General features: G+C 41.5%; 2 protein-coding genes across 2 annotated transcripts; both read right to left on the bottom strand.

The window, feature by feature from the left end:
• Positions 1-645: 645 nt before the first annotated feature.
• elovl7a (ELOVL fatty acid elongase 7a) lies at positions 646-5,309 on the bottom strand. The gene is made up of 7 exons (XM_076099465.1): positions 3,546-5,309; positions 3,248-3,438; positions 2,618-2,698; positions 2,444-2,500; positions 2,240-2,345; positions 2,004-2,140; positions 646-1,891 (listed from the first exon to the last, which is right to left on the bottom strand). The coding sequence occupies exons 1-7, from the start codon at positions 3,607-3,609 to the stop codon at positions 1,643-1,645; spliced, it is 885 nt and encodes a 294-aa protein (XP_075955580.1). The 5' UTR covers positions 3,610-5,309; the 3' UTR covers positions 646-1,642.
• Positions 5,310-6,100: 791 nt separating this feature from the next.
• ercc8 (excision repair cross-complementation group 8) lies at positions 6,101-18,042 on the bottom strand. The gene is made up of 12 exons (XM_076099464.1): positions 17,649-18,042; positions 16,603-16,698; positions 15,719-15,820; positions 15,033-15,156; positions 13,915-13,996; positions 12,930-12,998; positions 12,766-12,832; positions 12,158-12,261; positions 11,219-11,343; positions 8,885-9,082; positions 7,360-7,455; positions 6,101-6,958 (listed from the first exon to the last, which is right to left on the bottom strand). Exons 1-12 carry the CDS (start codon positions 17,723-17,725, stop codon positions 6,893-6,895), a joined length of 1,206 nt encoding a protein of 401 aa, XP_075955579.1. The 5' UTR covers positions 17,726-18,042; the 3' UTR covers positions 6,101-6,892.
• Positions 18,043-18,064: the final 22 nt, after the last annotated feature.

Below are 18,064 nucleotides of genomic sequence, written 5' to 3'. Positions count from 1 at the left end.
ACCCTTTGCAACCTTAAGTGATAACGGCTGAAATCTCTCAAACTGCAACATCAGCAATTCTCACTTTGTGAAAAGCCTCAAGTCTTGGCTGCAAGGTTCTATTTATAAATCAGGTTTCTACAATATTATGCCGGCTAATCATTTATTTGCAATTACTTTGTCCAAGTGAGTTGCTCCTACTATTCGAAGTTAGACAAAAAATAAAAAACACTTCCTACTAAACTAAAAAGAATTTCAAGAGACATTTTTCAAGTACATTGATCATTTATTTTCATATAAATACATATAAAATACAATATAAACAACTCAATTCACATCATTTCTTAGCCTAACAACTATTGGTATAACAAGGGATCTGAAAAAAAAAAAAGTCCCTCCCATGTACAACTTTAAATCTTTAGCATCAACTTGGATTTGCACTTGAATTATAAAAAAAAAAAAAAGGTGGAACTCTTTCCACATCAAGCTCGATCCTGTGCCCTAAAGTCTCCAAAAAAGGAGCAGAGTGTTACATTCACTTTTCAGATTAAGGTCATCATAACTGATATAAAACTACTCCACAGACCTCAGTCCAAAGGCTCTCCTCGACTCCGGACACCTGAAGACCTTGTTAGCCACAGAAGTTCAACACATGAAGCAAAAACCTTCTTTTTTTTTTTCCTTTTTTTTTTTTAAAAAGCAGGCAAGTAAGGCTTCATGTCTTTTCTGGGTGGCTAATAGTGAATCCATGTAATTGTGCATACATATATATATAGTGCACTTAATACAGTGTTATTTTGCAATAAGGACGGAGTAAAACTAGCTCAAGCTCTGCATCCTACAAGAACCCAAAGGTCGGTCAGCCTTCCTCTCTGGCATCTCCGTCACATCATAGCTTCATTGGAGAACACGTTGATTCTGCTGTATAAAGATCGCTCTTTTCACTGAATGCCTGTACCATCAGCAGCAGTTGTGACTCAACCATAGAGAAGTGGGCGTGCATATGTCATAGAAACTAAGAGGTAAAAAAAAAAAAACATGTTCTGCATGCATGCAACCATTTGTTGACGACAACAACCTGAACAGGACATGTGTAGCCTGAATACCATTTTTTTTTTAAAGAAACTGAATAGTCAAAGTAATCTTTTTTTTGGCCAGGTGAAATAACAAAACTTTTCAGTGCGCAACTTTAAAAACCTTTAACTGGGTTTCCTAAAACAACAAAAAAAAAAGTTCTTAGAAGTAAGATCAAGTCACAGAAGTTAAATCTCAGTATTAGAAGCTTTTTTGAGGCAGCCCAGTTTGACTGTATAGCCGTGGGTCCCACAGTCTCACCATAGGTGAAACCCCATCAGTGTGATTAGTGGAGTTGAGTTTTTTTGAAATATTTTAAAACCATACTGTAGTAGAACGGAGGGATATTTGGGTACTTCCATAGCAGAACTTGGGTTTTACCTTCATTGTAAACAAACAAGATAAAACCCTTCAGCTTGAGTCAATAAACCTCTTAAATATAGCTTTGGTCAAAAAGCAAAGATTGTCTTTTGCAGTTGCAAGTAGAAAATACAGTCCAAACTAATTGGAGTGGAATCTCCGATGCATTTTGCTTACATGAACGAGGGCAACCCCCCCTCCGACACCCCCTGACGAGCCGAGACCTGCGTCACTCTTCTTTGTCATGACTGGCATTTCCATTCATAAGCCCGTTGCTGTGGTGTTCCCATTTCTGATTCTGCAGCACTTTAGGCAGCCTCTTGCCCTTGGTGTAGGCGTGGTACCAGAAGTTGAGGAAGAGGAACAAGAAAATCAGGCCGTACGAACCGATGATGTAGACGAAGATGGGGAACTGGTAGGAGCAGTCCTTCAGGAAGAAATACTGGGAGATGTGGCTGGTCACTACCGCAAACTGGATCTGGGGGGGGGGGGGGGGGGGGGGGGGGGCGACATGGAAAGAAACTTAGTTCTGCTGTCACACATGAACACTTTGAAATCACAAGATACACAAAAAGAAAAACATAACATACCAGCTGGATGGTAGTCAGGTGCTTCTTCCACCACAGGTACTTCTGATATTTGGGGCCCAAAGCAGTCAGGCCGTAGTAGGTGTACATGATGACATGGACGATACAGTTAAGCAGGGCGTGAAATGTCCCCATGCCGCCTGAAAATAGGGAGTATATCAAGGAGAATGTCAAATGAATGCAAGGTCATAAACTATAGCTTGAACATTTAAAAAAGAAATGTAAATAAAGATTCCTACCTGCAGAAAAACGAACGCCAAACCACCAGGTGAAGGGCATGATTGAGTGATGGTAGACATGAAGAAATGTCACCTGGCTATTCTTCTTCCTCAGCACAAAGAAGATCTGAATATAAATACACGGAGAGCCTAGTTCAACACAATACATAAGGAAACGTAGTCAACCGACGGTGCCAAATGCCCGACAGTGATCGAGTCACTCACCGTATCCAGCATCTCAATGAACTTTGAGAAGTAGTAAAGCCAGCATGTTGCCGCCATCTAGAGGAGACGGTAAAGAATATTTCAGCACTGGTTCTTATTAAAAACAAAATAAAAACAGCTCTTATGCTACATGTTCTGTGCTAAATTCAAATCAAATGCTATAGCCTGGCTTACCCTCACACCCTGTGGTGAATCAGAGAAGTCGACCGGGTCACAGCCGAAAGAGTATCCGGTTCCCCATCCTGACATCACAAACTGAAGAAAAAAAAAAAGAAAAAAACAGTGTGGTTACTAACAAGTAACTGGTTATGAAAAATAAAGTCAGAATAACTTTTACCTTGAAAAACTTTGTAGTTTAATTTGTCTCAAACTTTTAATCTCGAAATGTTGCTTTTGACTGTAATACATTAAAGCTACAGCGTGTTGAGGTAGTATTTCACATAAAATGACTCATTCAAAAAACAAAAGAGGAAAAAAAAGTGTGGTTGAGATACTGATAAAATTAAGAATGTCTCGATAAAGTGTAATGTTGATGTTACGCAGCATGTGCACTAGACAATGCATGAAAAGAAAAAACACCTGCAGATCTGGTTTCACCTCAAAGTCAAGATAAAAAAAACGTCCATGAACAGTGTTACACAAGACTGCTGGCATGAGACTGATGACAGATAGACGGCATGTGTCACAGCTCTTCTGTCTGAACAACGAGTCAAACAGCGCAGGAAGTACCAACTGACTACTATGAGGATTTCAGCAGCTCACATTTCATGTCAACAAACTGCAGCAAGAGACAACGTGACTCACCTCATAGCACATGTAGAGTGAGAGAGCCACCACGCCGAAGTTGTAGACTATGAGGACTCCTTTGAGGTCGAAGGGTTTGCGGTTCTCCATCAGCCGAGGCCCCAGCGACTGGACAAAGTAGATGTACGCTGCGATGACGATGGCTTGGGGCACAGGGGACGACATAAGGAACCAGCTCGCCGTCCGTCTGTCTGCAGCACAAGAGCGTCGACAGGTTTGAGAGACCAACAAGGTTCAGGCGCAGGGGATTTAAGTAACAGAAACACAACCATGAAGGCATCGCCGTTTAAAGATTTACCTGCGTTTTGGATGAACTCTTCATAAATGAGTGCGGCGGAGGACTTCATGTTATCGAATTCCATGTTCAGACGAGACGCTTGCAATTTTCCTTAAAAAGAGCAAAAGACAAATGTTAGGAAGTCAAAAAAAGAAAATGTGTATGCTTAAATGTTCGGACACACTCAAAAGCTGCTAAATACACAGAATAGAGAAACACTGCATTAAATGGATTTTTTTGATTTAAAAATCCTAATGTAAAAAAAAAAATAATTCACACTGAGGAGCCATCAAGCTTACTAAGGCCCAACAGGCTTAGTAAGCCTTAGTACACTTTCATCATGAACTTCTAACAGGAAGTAAGACTGCTGCACCGACAGCACAGTTTCCTCCACATGCAACCGGTTTTTCCATTTCACGATGGAATTTTATCATCCGAACAGTGTTCGACAGCTCGGTATAGTGGCAGAAGAAATATCACCATTTGTAGTGCCATGGCTGTAGGACTGGACTGTTTAGGGAAGAGAGAAAAAAAAAAAAAAGCCACTCAGCAATTCTTTGCTGCCCTTCTCGAGCATCTGGAGCAGACAAAGCCAAGAGTGTACGGGGAGTACAATGAGTAGCAGTCAGTGTCTGGTTTCAGACAACGAACAGTGCGACGAGCATTTATTCCAGAAACATGCACGCATGGATAATGTATATAAAATAGTGTCGTCACAAAACTATGCTGTCTTCAAGATGAGGACATTATGTTTCTCTATGGGAAATGCTTTAAAAGCAGTTAGTACTGTCAGCAGGCGGACATTATTTGGCGAAGCTGTACATAAATGCGACATGAAAATTGTAAAATGACTTTTTAAAATGGAGCTCCAATGCCTTTAGAATTACACACTATGCTGTCAGAATGGCACCGCGCTCAAACTGGCACATTTTTCAAAATTGAAGGCAAGTGGGATGAAGTGACCCCAGCATCAGCGCTGAAGCCATCCTGACCCAAACAGTCATGGTTCACGAGTTTAAATGGCACCCATGTGTGACAGTGAGCAGACATGGGTGGTGTCTGGTACAGTTACAGGGTCGCTATAGGATCCAAACAACTGGCTTGACTGGTTTTTGAGACGCGTCTGGGGGGGAAAAAAACGAAAGAAAAAGAAAGAAAGGGAAACTTGTGACGGTAACTTCATCATCTCAGGGGCTTCCCTTTGACAAACCGCAATCGAAACAAAATCTCATCAACTCAACATACCTGTTTGATTATGTTTTTGTTTCTGGAAGAACATTGTGCCATTTGTGATAGACGGAAATTAATTTATAAAAAAAAGAAAAACATCATATGACATTACCCTACATGACTGGTTTTCAGGGTGCGTCTACCTGAATGCAACGGGAACTTGGACAGGGTTAAAGTCAATGGGTGAACGGTAAAAAAAAAAAAAAAAGGCATGCTATCTTGAGTTTCCACACCAACTAAGACATGGCAAGCATTGACACGCCAATTAAGGTCATAGAGATCCGTATGTAAAGGCTGCTACGCACATGGCACACCCTTATTTTGTGTACCTTTAATGTCTGAACGTCAACTCCCACATTTCACAAAAGATAAAAAAAAGTTTTTTTTTTTTTTTTTTAAATCCACGTTTGGGTGTTTTTGGTCGCATTCAAAATCATTCAATAGCTAAAGCAGACTTATTGATGTGGTGAAGGTACAGGATAAAAACACTGAAAGTCTTTACATTAAAACATTAAGCACCCATACCTCCACATAAAATACACATTAAAGTTGTTTACATTGTGTGTAGAAGCTATTAAAGTTACGGCTCGTGCCCAGACACTAATGTTCAGTTAGTGCACCAATAAAACGCATCAAAATTATTTAAAATATATATTCTTGGCCAATGGCAGACACATTTCAACACCAGTATCGCTTCAAAATCTCAACAAGTGGCTTAGTTGATGAGGACCAGGTGACGCAAAGTATTGAAAAACGGGTCCGACAGCTACGGTGCGACCCACCACGACAGGAAATGATTCAGTAATCACGGGCAACGCTTTGGCATCGACGCACCAGCGTTGTCAGACTTTAATCGGGTAATTTGCAGTGGGGTTGTGTCATCACTCTACTCGGATTCAGTTAGGGAAGAAAAAAAAACATCACTTACAAAGCTTTAGCTGCAGCTGCCAGCTGATGAAAATCCTTGTGGTCTGTCAAATTGTCTATATCCAAACTCCCGGATCACCTGCCGCTGCCCTACAGGTGTGACTCCTGCACTGTTCACGCGCTGACACAGGGAGCTCTCTTCTTATGGGAGCACCCGGAGGGCGTGGTCTGCTCTCCTGCTCTCCTGCTCTCCTGCGCTCCAGTCACGCTCCCGCGTTCTCTGATTGGCCGACTCGTGGACTAACGTTTCTAGTTCATTCTTGAGTGATGCCTCATCGAAAGCTATGTCGACATTTTGTAATAGTACAGCATATTATATCCAGCTTAATTGGTTTCAGTACACACAATAAGGGGATCATCAGCTTTCACCACAACCTCCCTAAAACCAGTACGGTTACAAAAGGTAGGCGACAGACATATGGTGGCATTCCCAGTTTATTGGAAGACATACATGATCAAAACTTGTACAATCAAGACATTTCAGGTAATTTGGTGAAAAGAGAGCTGACTGACACATTATGTGATGATAGAGACAGAAACAGTATCTTGGATACAAGTAGTGTTTTCATGATTTAAAATCCCTGGACTGAGATGCAAGGAGTCATGGTCGATCACAAAGGATAACAAAGTTGATGTGTTTTCATTGCAAGTGGCTTTTTATTTTTGGAGGGGTCGGTATTAAAGCTAATTTGGGTTCAAGGTGTCCTCATGGTAACCAAGGCAATATGTAAAGCTATGAGGAGGGTGGGTCAGAGGGAAAGGTTTCACTATCACTCCAGCTAGTTTCAGCAAGCACAGCTTGTAAACATGCAAATGAGAACAAGACAATGGCTGTTTCCTTGAAGGCCTGGTTACTCCCACGTGAAGACTATGAAACTTACTCTGCACACCAAGGACCACGTTGGCTTTACATTTAAATTTTAAAAAAGAGAAAAAAATGCAATATAAAATGTACCAAAAAAAACCCCATTATTCATTACATTGTGCATATATAAAGTCGTACAATTATTTACACTACTCCTTGTCATTTTAGGGCCTTCATCTTTGTCTGCTATGCCGAAACAGGAGACATTTCCATTAAAACCATAAATATCCTCACAGGTGTCCCAGGACCATAATCAACCGGTCACTTATTCACAAGTTCATGGTGAAAGGAAGCGTGCTCATTTGCATGGTCACACCACTTTGTCCACACATACAAAACGCCAGCATTAATCTTCATCGCTGCTCCATGCGTCCTGAAAGGCGGTGTTCACTGTAGTCTGGTCCGCAGCAGCCTGGAAGGAATCAAGACATTCGGCTCAATACTTTATCTGAATTAAGATACTCGTCCTCTAAAAGATCCACTACAAAAACATAATCTCAGGTCTCACGGGTTTGACAACTACTGTTTATCTGATGAATGTACAAACTAGTTCAAGTTTGATGTGAACTACTATGAGTGAAGACACAGCATGACAGAGCTGTGCAGTGGTGACTGATGTCCTCAGTATGTGCTGAGACAGCTTATCTACGATCTCATTTCTCCCATGAAGACAAAATGAAACTCCTGTTGAGATTGTCATCAACAACATGATGACATAAAACACTTGTTATATGTGTTGGGTTTCACAATGATTCCACCATTATTCCTGATGTCTTTTCCATATGGTGTTTTCCCGGTTATTGGGACTTGTACCTGATTTGCACTTTTTGACTCTTCCTCCACATCTGAGGCACGAAGGGCAGGAATCCACGCCAGGATATTACAGTCTTTACCTCCACTATACAGCTCCTGCATACAACGCAGAACAAGGACAGCTCAGGTTCTGACACACTGGTTGACAAATTGTTACAGGAATCAAAAGAGGCGCTGCCGTTGCAGCATAACCGTCACCTTGAAGCACTTCCAAACAATGACATCAGCAACGCCAGTGTTGACAAGCGCGATGGCCACCGAGAGTAAAGTAAAAGGAAGAAACCGTGGGACACACACTCGGAGTCACTACATCAGACAAGAGGCCCACAATAGAAGTGAGACACATTGTCGGGACTAGATCTCCCGGAACTCTGCAGAGTGACAAGCTGCCAAACCGCATTCCTATGTCACACATTCACCGGATGTTGACATCAGCTAATAAGGAGGGCGGTGGTTGGACGTCCCTCTACATTTGTGATGATTATGTGCTGTGCCTGATACTTAATTAAAAAATGATTACCACTGACACTTAAGTAGAAATAGAAACTTCAAGCACTGCCATATTTGGTTGATATTTTAGGACACTTGAGTAATACAGAACTGAACAAGCATATAATTAGATAAACTTGGAAGATTATCAACAGCTTCATGTCGTCAGTTTGGATTACAGAGTAAGAAGAATATGATGAAGATGAACACAACGGGGATTTACAGATGTATCGGGAGACTCCTGATTTCAGCCAGAATGAAAACAAATACTGGTTTTAGTCAGATATTAGTGTTATAGTGTCAATATGTGGCCAATGTCCTAATATTGACAGCTCTTGTACTTTTTGTGGTCACTTGGATATGCAGTACTATTATTCAGTGTACTGTTTTTTTTTTAATCGCCTTTATCTTTATTTATCTTCACATTTTTATGATTAACTTATTTCATCGCATTTCGCACTTACATCTCGCAATGCCGAGCCTCTTGTTGCTTGTGTGACTGTACACATTACATACATTTACGAAAGCAACTTTGAACATCACATGCTTGTTCCACTGACAATGTCATCCTTCATTCCTGCAACAGCAACAGGCACAAGCAGAGTATTGTATGTACAGATAAGAGTGAAACTGAACTAACACCCGATAAAGGCAACAGGCATTCTGTTTGTGCAGTGAAACCACCACCACTTGGCTTATGAACACAACGCAGCCGACGTTCAGGCTGAGAGCACGGACTTGGGTCGCACAAAGTGGATGCCCGGTATTTGCATTTATAGGAGCTCAGTATAGCCAAGGGAATGTTGACATAACCATGTAACACCGCAGCAGTTGAAGAGATAAAATAAAAAAAGGACAGGAGGGAAAAACTGACCTGAATTCTCAAAGCGCACACAAGAGAGCAGCTATAGACCTGACCGGCAGAGCAAACAGAACTAGACGGAGATGCAAACAAAGGCAGCAGTGCAGATATAGATGGGGGTGTATTGGCCAGATGCAGGGAATAGTCGCCACCGGGGACTTGGATGCGTCTCACCTGGTAGTCCGGGTGGAACTCGCAGCAGTCCACGTTGTTGTAGTGACCCCTGAGCATAGTGACCAGCTCTCCCGTGTGGAGGGCGTACGCGGCCACCGAGCTCTCGCACGGCACAAACACCAACTCCGGGCTGCTGCCACGCGACACTGTGAACTGTAGCTTTTTACGACTCTCGTTGGACACCTTCCCGTAATTCACCTGAGGGACAAACAGTGAAGGCACACAAGGTTCAGACGATGTGTGTGTGTGTGTGTGTGTGTGTGTGTGTGTGTGTCTAAGCCGAAATATAAACTACCAACAACGTGAGGCGGTTTCCTGGAGGAATATGAAGTTTTTCCAGTTTGAAACGATATTTAGTGCACAACACCAGAACAACTGCTTATCTCTACAGGTGTAACTGATTTTTGTTATCAACCTTTTTATTGAGTTTGTCACATAAACATTGTTGTACACAAGATACCACAGACGAGGATTAATGCACATACAAACAGCATTTAACACAAACTATATACACATCACCATTGCTTTGCAAAGAAAAATAAAAAAATAAATGAGAATAGATAATTAAATCCACAAGCAAAAAAAAAACAACAGACAAAACAAATTAATAAAAAAACCTATGGACCAAAAATAATGTGTAGGTCTTCTTGCATTCCATCAAAGTGACACATTATATCTGTGTAAGAAAATGTGGGTTTGAAAGAGAGCCAATGAGGATGTCCCAAGCCTCTACAGTGGATGCCCGCACTTTATGAATTACAGCTAATGAATCTTTCTATGAGAGCAATATCCCTAAAATGATTCAGCCTCTCCCTCATCGATGGGGGATCAGGAGAGAACCATGTATGGGCTTCTTGGCGGCAGTTAAACCGGCAAATGTGTTTGTTTTCTGAAGGGCTAACCTGGAATTATCACTGAGGACGGAGTCACGGTTGAATACAAATAAGGTGGGCTGTTTATGAATTGGAAATTCCAGGACATTTTCCAGACACTTAGCCACCATAGACCAGAGATTAGATGTAGAGAGGCAGTCCCAGAAAACATGGAGGTATGTAGCAGCAGTTTGGATCATCTGTGAGCTTCATTTTGAAGCGCCTGTATGGTGAATGAGCTGATGTGCTGGGTGTTTTGATGAGATATTTTTACCAATTTAGCTCAAGGCCCTGTCCCTAAAAGTCACTCTGTGAACAGTGGCAGACTGCTGGTTAGCGGTTGGTGATTGTTAACCAAACATTCATTTCTGTTTCACTTGTTTACATGGTAATACCACCAGAGAATATCGAACCGTTAATTAAAAAAAATAAAAGTACTGTTACCAACAATAATTTCCTGTTGCCGTTGAAAAGTGTAAAAAAAAAAAAAAAGTGACCCTCCCAATTTTAAACCAAATTCAAGAAATTGTTTGGTTAAAAAGTTGAACAACCCCTCCATTAGCAGCTTGTTTTGAGACACTGTTCTACAGAAATTGCTCTCAAATTCGCTGCAGCAAGAAGACGGCTCCAGTTCGACTTCAATTAAAATGTTCGAGAGTGACAGATGATAAGAAACGGTGTAAATCATGTCTAGCAACCACTGGAGGGATGTGCATTAGCGTTAAGGACACGGTGGCTCCTGTCCTGGTAAGAACTTGTGCAGCAGCATTCTGTATTCGCTGCAGAGACGGCAGGTACATCCATCTGACATGACAACAAAACTCCACATATAGTGTTTGAAGGAAGCTGACGAGTTAGTCTTCTGGCTCCTGGCCTGCACATGCGCAGGACGTACAAATGGTACCCATAACAACCCTGTGATCAAAAGTCAATGAATGCAGCTTTAAGTTAATAATGTCATCACCATAAACAGAGTTGCATGTCCTCTGCACGATCGTGGTAATTTATCTTGCGTTTCTATTGATGAAAGAGATATCCGCACACTTAGATCTATGCAGAGTACACTGTATGTGAGCTTTCGGTCTAAAGGAACCTTATCGGAGCATCATCAGAGCATCTTATTGTTACTATAAAACATCAACCAAGTAAAACGCATAAACTGCATTAAAAGAGGACCAAAGGCCTTGTGGAACTCCATTTGTATACCGTCTTTTATGGATTTAAGTTTTAAACTGAGACATTGCTGATAAGTAGCTACATCCTGAACCAGTGATAGGTGCGACTATACATTAAAGAGAGGTGTCAAAAGGATAGACAGCTGGACTGAACCTGTATTTTAGAAGCTGCCGGTGACAACACCCTGAACTGTTCTTGCAGGCTGCAACTACATAATCCAAAGTGTTAATCCAGGTAGGTTAAAAAAAAAAGGGACAAAGCATTTAATCTCTCACACAGATCTTACCAGCGTGTTTTCCCCGGTAGCACTATTCCATAGTCGCATCCGGTCATCGGTTCCCGTGGTGAGGAGGTAGAGGCCATCGCCAGTGAAGCACAGGCCGTTCACTCTGCCATTATGAGCCGTGTTCACTGGTGGGACACGGTAACATTTGTCATCTCTTTCCTCCTCCACCGTCGTCAAGACCCAGCATGGCATATTTACTCCACATAATCATTCATAGTTTACTGGCATGCTTTGAGTGTAATTGTTGTTAGAATCCTTTGACTTCTGTGACAACACAGAAAGACTTAGATAAACTGAGTTAATTGCAAACTGGTTTCCTCTTGACAGTGACCCTTTGTGCTCAAACGGGGCCTCAGGCAGGAAAAAAAAAAAGATTGTCTAAGAATGTTGACCTCTCCTTCAGAGAGAGACACACTCGGTTTAACTGGAATAACATGAAGTTATCAGAAGCTGTTGCTGTATAACGGACCAGAATTTCTCCCACCACCAGCTTTTAAATGTATTACCAGGTAGATGAATTCTGTCACTCTGTGTGGCCCCACAGTCCCTTCAGTTTGTACTTCAAGACACTTTGGGCTAATATGCACCTCAGCTCCTATTCCATGTGTGCAGCAACTCCGTGCAGCATCACTATAAGGTATATGCCAGGTCTTCGGGTTGCTGAAAGGACATCTTGGACAGTGATTGGCAGATAGATATGGTTGAGGGAGGGGAAATGTATGACGGGATGATGCACTGCATATGCATTCAAACAAAACCCCACATACTCCAAACATTAAACCCAGGAGGCTGTCTGACAATAACTTCTGTCCTGATGCCTGTCAATGCCTGGTATTTTCCTTCTCTAAATAAAGCCTGAAGCATTCTGCCAAGAGCCCTGCTCACTGCATGAATGAGGACAAAGACACGGGAAAAGCGAGGGGAGAGGTAGAACAGTACCTGCCTCAGAGGCGCCTTTTGACTTGTCTCCGTTGTGCTGATCCAGCGTGAAGAGACAACCAGAGGCCCGGCGCACATCCCATACTTTCACTTTGCTGTCTGCACTTAGAAGGAAAATGAGGGAATTTGTTTTATTAAACACAGGGATTTATAGGTGTAATACATGCTCAAACATATACACCAGTGTTTCTGTTGGGCACAGGCGGCTCCATAATAGAATATCCTACACTTCTCTGTGTGTCTCTCGGTGCCAGTTGTTTTCAAAAATCACTTGCAGTCCACGAGGACGGCAGCACACTGATCCCAATAGGCTAATTAGCAGGTCTAATGTAGCATAAAACAGGTGGGGTCTGTGTCCACCATATGCTACACTGACGGGGCGACTAGAGTGCCACAGTGCTGCCATCTATCCGCCAGCGATGTGGTGGCATTGTACTTGACTCGGGGCTGCAACCGGGCCAGATGGGCCGGCGCTGAGGTGACAAGAACTGCTGGGAAACACAGCATGGTGGGGATTGCCCGACACCTGACAGTACTCCTCGATGTGCCGGCTATGAGAGCGAACTAGGTGAGGCTTCATAGAAAGTGTGACAGTCAACTGAGCCTACCTGGCAGTTGCTAAGATGTGCTCGTTTCTGGGCGACCAGCGCACAGACAGGACCTCTGCTCTGTGACCTGAAGGGGGAAAGTTATTGTTTATCTGTGCGAGTAAAAAAAAAAAAAAAAACAGCAGGAAAAGTAAGCGTGTGTATTTGTGGTGTAGTTCACTAACCCTGAAGAACATGAATCCGTGACCCAGACTTCAGGTCACACAGCTGGATTTTGGGTTCTTTGGTGCCGACTGAAAACACAGAGACAAAGACAGTTGATGGAGGAGAATTCAGAAAGGTTGACATTATTATGTTTTTGTTTTAAACACACACAAAAAATGAATTAAAAGGCCACCTTTAAAGCGGAAGATTCATATCCTACTTATCAATATTGTCAAAGTTTACAGATTGTGATAAATGTGTAAGTATAATCTGGTACAAGGTGTGTGTCTAAGGTAGAGCTGCTTTAGAAGGGTAAAACCGGGAGTCCCAGATTCTCACAGGTAAGGTGTGGTTAAAATAAAAACTCACTGATACGAACTTCTGATAACCATGAGCTAACACACCCATCGACACGTGGGAGGAGGGGAAGCTAGTTGGTGAAATTTAACAAAACAAAGAAGATGATTGGGATGTCATTCAAATCTAAATAGCTTTTATTTTTTAGAAACATATTCCCTTAAAATGTCTCTTAGATTAAATAGAAGACTTCAAAGATGTCTACAACTTGTTCCCACAGGGAAAAAAAAAGAAAAACAGTCACTGTGATTGTCTCCGGTTTAAAAACAGGTGTGTCAAAGAAACTGTGTGTGTATGCACATTAATGAGCACACACTCAGCAGGCACGAGGAACCCGTTGGTCCTGCTTGGCGACGTGGTGAGCTGGCAACTAGATTCTTACAATTTTTCACCCCAGAAATCATTTTTCCTGGATTGGAATCCATGTGTAACCAGCTTCTGGCCCACTTCTGTCCCCTACAGGTACGTGTCACTTCATGACCTGGGGGGGGCATGCAGTGCTTTGCTTGGAGGGACAAACTGATGATGAAGATGTTGGCTTCGGTTCAATGCTTCTTATTGCACAATCACAAAAATGCCAACAGGTACCCCATGCATTCCATGAGTTATTTCGCCTTTGGCATCAGCTGTGGCTGCATTGTCACACACCTGCGATGAGACTGTGCTTCCTGGCGATGGGGGACAGGTGGTGGCTGTAGACGTTGCCCTCAAACTCAAAGACTTCAGCAGGCTGAAGAATGACAAAGTGAGACAAAGAGAAGGTCGGCTTTCTGTGTGTTCAGAGCTATGTACACTGAAAGACAATCTTAATTTGATGGTAAAATATACGTCCGTGACCTTAAATAAAGCCCTCAGGCCTCAAAGTTTAAGTGTAGGATAAATGCACCACAGTGCAGCAAAGAAGTTCAGAGAATGGATTAGGTCAAAACTAAAAGAGAGGGAGGGTACCACAGCTCAGAGCTCGTCCGAGCAGCAGTGGTGGTTACAATGCAAATTCTTCAGCAAATATAAAAAGCCTCTCTGTGCCCCATCTGTCAGTGTGTGCCAGCACTGGCCAATGGGGGCACACACACACACACACACACACACACACACACACACACACACACACAATTTGCATAAAAATACCACACACACAAAAATACCACACACCCACACATTGACTACATGCACACTAATGCTATGCATACACTAATATGCAAATATAAAACCACAATAAATAATTGAATAGGTATGAGTTTGTGTGTGTGTGTGTGTGTGTGTGTGTGTGTGTGTGTGTGGGGTGGGGAATACGAATGAAAGGCCGGTGGTTCTTTTCTGTCCCTTCCCTGACCTTTTGAGGTAACCGTGGTGCCAGTGTAACTCTAGCCCCGCTCAGGGCCATATGGGACTACGCAGCACAGGAAGGTAGAAAGCATGAAGCAGAAAATAACAACAGTGCAGGGAAGAGAGAGTGAAAGGATAAAACAGAGAGAGAGAGAGAGAGAGAGAGAGAGAGAGAGAGAGAGAGAGAGAGAGAGAGTGGTGGAGATGTAAGAAAATAAATATCAGCTAATCTCAAATATGCACCGAGTTACCAGTTCATTGGGGACAGCCATATAAGTTTATATGTTGATTCTGCGCTAGTATCAGTTCAGCTTGTACTAAAAGTGTTTCTAATTTTTTCCTTTCAAATTGACACACTACACACGGGAGAACTTAATGAACTGGTAACTCAATGGATGTAACATGTCACAGTTACTTGGACGATGGGTGACATTCCTCACCTTCAGGGTCTCAGTGTCCCAGACTTTCATGGTCTTGTCAAAGGAACTGGAGACAAACATGCCCGTGTCATAAGGATACCACTGGACCGTCTCTACGCTGAACTTGTGGACATACCGATTCGACCTAAATTTAAAAAAAATAAGAAGAAGAATAAAATGTGACCAGATTAATACAAAACTTCATAGACACAGACCCACCCTCACCCTCACCCACCAAGTATGCTCAAAACACAAAAATGCAATAGCTTACACACATATATATGTAAAGTATACATATATAAAGTAGTCTAAATGAATCTGACCTGTGCAGATGATGAAGCTATATTCACATTGCAAACCATGATGCTACACTCTCCTGTAGCCCTGTACAGCCATGTAGGAGCATGCTTTCAGGGAGCAACAGTAAATACATTCTGATATCACAGGTCAACCTCAGGTCACATTGGCACAAGTTAAGATCTGCATCAGAATCAGAGTGTACACAATCATATCTGCTCACATTGTTCTGCTCACATTACCATTAACAATGACTGACATGAGTAACCAATAAAATAAGAAACATTCCGATCCACGCCCTTTCATTTAAAAAGTGTGTCGATTTAAGGACACGGCTGTGACGGTACTGTGAGAACTCGATGCAGTGCTGCCCTCCAGTGGACAGAATGAGTAAACAGCGTAACGCTCACCTGCCTACTGTGCAAACTGCCTTGCAGGCGTACTGTAGTTTCCCACTGTAGTTCTCCAGGTCATAGATGACGATCACTCCGTCCGCTCCACCAGACAACATGCTAAACAACGAGAAGGTTGACTTCACAGATAGCATTGCTACTCTTCCTCCTACACAGCTGCCACATTTCTTTCTACCAAATTATGAGTGCCAGTAGTTCTCTATGAAAACTTCAGTTATGTGGATTAATTAATCTCTTTACGTTTTTTCCAAATGTCATTTCCCCGTGCTTCGCGTAGCCAAAACCTAAATGCCATTCACCCCCACTGTACCGACCTCTTATCACAAACTTGTGTCCAAGATTGGGATGTAATTAATAAATCAGTAACAGTAAATTCCCACTAGGATTGTAAAAGTATGAGATTTTCACAATTAGATATTCATATCAGAAAATATCACTGTTTCACCGCTATTATTAATAGTATTGTGAATATTACTATAATTAATATTATTGTTTATAATATTGTTATTATTAATAAAATAATAATTATCAGTTACATTGACCCTTAAAAGAATGAGAAAATAATTATAATAATAAACAGAGTTATTAATCTGATCAAAAAATAGCATGTAACATGTTGGCAAGTTTAAATTAACTACTAAATAAAAAACAACAGATATGAGCTTATAAATAATGTATTATGAATTAATAACAATATTAACATATACTGTAGGTGCCCGACAGACTGCTTGTACCTTTAACACACACACACACACACACACACACACAGTTTCTTCAATACAGTAGATAATCAAATGTACGCTGTATGATAACCGTCAGTATTGATACCGCGGTATACCGTGTTAACCGTTACAGACCTATTCAGGACTAAGTGTACTTACTATCTGCCTTCTATTACTTCAATGTCGATGGTGTTGATGCCGTTTCCATGGATTCTGTCCACCTCTCTGTCAGGATTCAACGTGAGACTCAGGACCCTTTGAAGATAAAGAAAGAAGAAGAGATGAATGTTACTGGACAATCTATTAATCCATATCAGACGCTAAAGCCCTGGTGCATTATTGAATTAAGGTAATAGTAGAAATGGGACAGAAAAAAGACATCACAAGTGTTGCTAAGACAAAATAATCAGTAAGCCAATCCATAGAAAGTTAACTGTTGACAAATTCGGATATTTCGATAATCACAATGGTAATTTATTGAGTGACTTTTATAAACATTAGGTGGTAAAAGTTTCTAATTGTATCAACTTCATATAGACTCAAATTAGACTCCATATTGAAATGTTAAGTTTAAGAGCTCTATGAGAAGTTATCTTAAGTTGTCCTCCCGACTGCCATACACTTGTTGTCCTCTGGGGTCAAAAATGACCCCACCTGGTTTGACTGTTTTTAAAGCATATAGTATAAATTGTCAATCAATTCTGTTTTACACCTTTAGTCTTACTTCAGTCCAACCCATTACAACAAATGTTTCCCTTCATTTTGGAATTTAGGGCCAATAGACCTTGTTTACATAAAAGTATACCCTGTTTTTGAGTGAAAATACAATGAAACAATGAATTATTTTGACTTTATATTATTTTTTACTATTTGACTGATCACAGAGAGGTACATATCAAAGTTTAGTGAGGATGCTGTTCTTGAATCATTTGAATTTTTCTAATGGCAGCACATAATCACACCTGTTGTCCTCTGGGGTCAAAAATGACCCCGTCAGGTTTGACTGTTTATAAAGCATACAGTATAAATTATCACCCACCTCTGTGTTTCAACTCCTTAGTCAACTTTATTCCAAGTCATTACCTGACATATAAAACATGTCAACATTCATTTCTGCAACATTTAAGTATGAATATGCCGCGAGACAGCAGTCGTTATTCATTTTCCCTTCCGGTTGAGATACAACAACAAATATCCTCTCTCACCTTCTCGTTGACTCTGCACGTCTCAGTCGCAGAGGGTCGTCCAGACCAGCCTGCCTTGCTGTCAGAAACCCCAACATTGCTTTAACGTAAAAGAGAAAGCGATCTTGATTTTAAAGCAAGACCAGTATTCAGTCTTTGCTACCGTTCGCTAACGTTAACCTAGCTCAAAGGCTAGCATGTTAACGACACCAAAGTACGTTTTTAAGCATAACTCAAATTGTGCAAGTCATTTTTGTGTCCACGGCTCCGTAGTTGCGAAATACGCTATTTCAATCAAATAAGGGTACTATTCGTTGAAAATGTATTGCTTATTTCACATGTATTCAACTAGTTTCGCAGCAGCTCAATACAAAGGGCCGCCATGTTGGAACGTAATCGCCAATTCTATGACAAATGTGATGATTGGCTGGTCGAGT

This window comes from Anarhichas minor, unplaced genomic scaffold, assembly GCF_050575085.1.
Source record: "Anarhichas minor isolate MPS153535 unplaced genomic scaffold, ASM5057508v1 ptg000025l, whole genome shotgun sequence".
Taxonomy (NCBI): Eukaryota; Metazoa; Chordata; class Actinopteri; order Perciformes; family Anarhichadidae; genus Anarhichas; species Anarhichas minor.
This window is presented reverse-complemented; position numbering and strand designations above follow the sequence as displayed.

Coding starts and splice junctions, on each gene's coding strand:
- elovl7a (XM_076099465.1), bottom strand. CDS start 3,609: ATGGAATTCGATAACATGAAGTCCTCCGCCGCACTCATTTATGAAGAG. Junction 2,141..2,239: donor TGGCGTTCGTTTTTCTGCAG/GTAGGAATCTTT, acceptor CCCTATTTTCAG/GCGGCATGGGGACATTTCAC. Junction 1,892..2,003: donor ACCTGACTACCATCCAGCTG/GTATGTTATGTT, acceptor CCCCCCCCCCAG/ATCCAGTTTGCGGTAGTGAC.
- ercc8 (XM_076099464.1), bottom strand. CDS start 17,725: ATGTTGGGGTTTCTGACAGCAAGGCAGGCTGGTCTGGACGACCCTCTG. Junction 12,999..13,914: donor GAAGCACAGTCTCATCGCAG/GTGTGTGACAAT, acceptor CTGTGTTTTCAG/TCGGCACCAAAGAACCCAAA. Junction 11,344..12,157: donor AAAAGGCGCCTCTGAGGCAG/GTACTGTTCTAC, acceptor GTGTCCCACCAG/TGAACACGGCTCATAATGGC.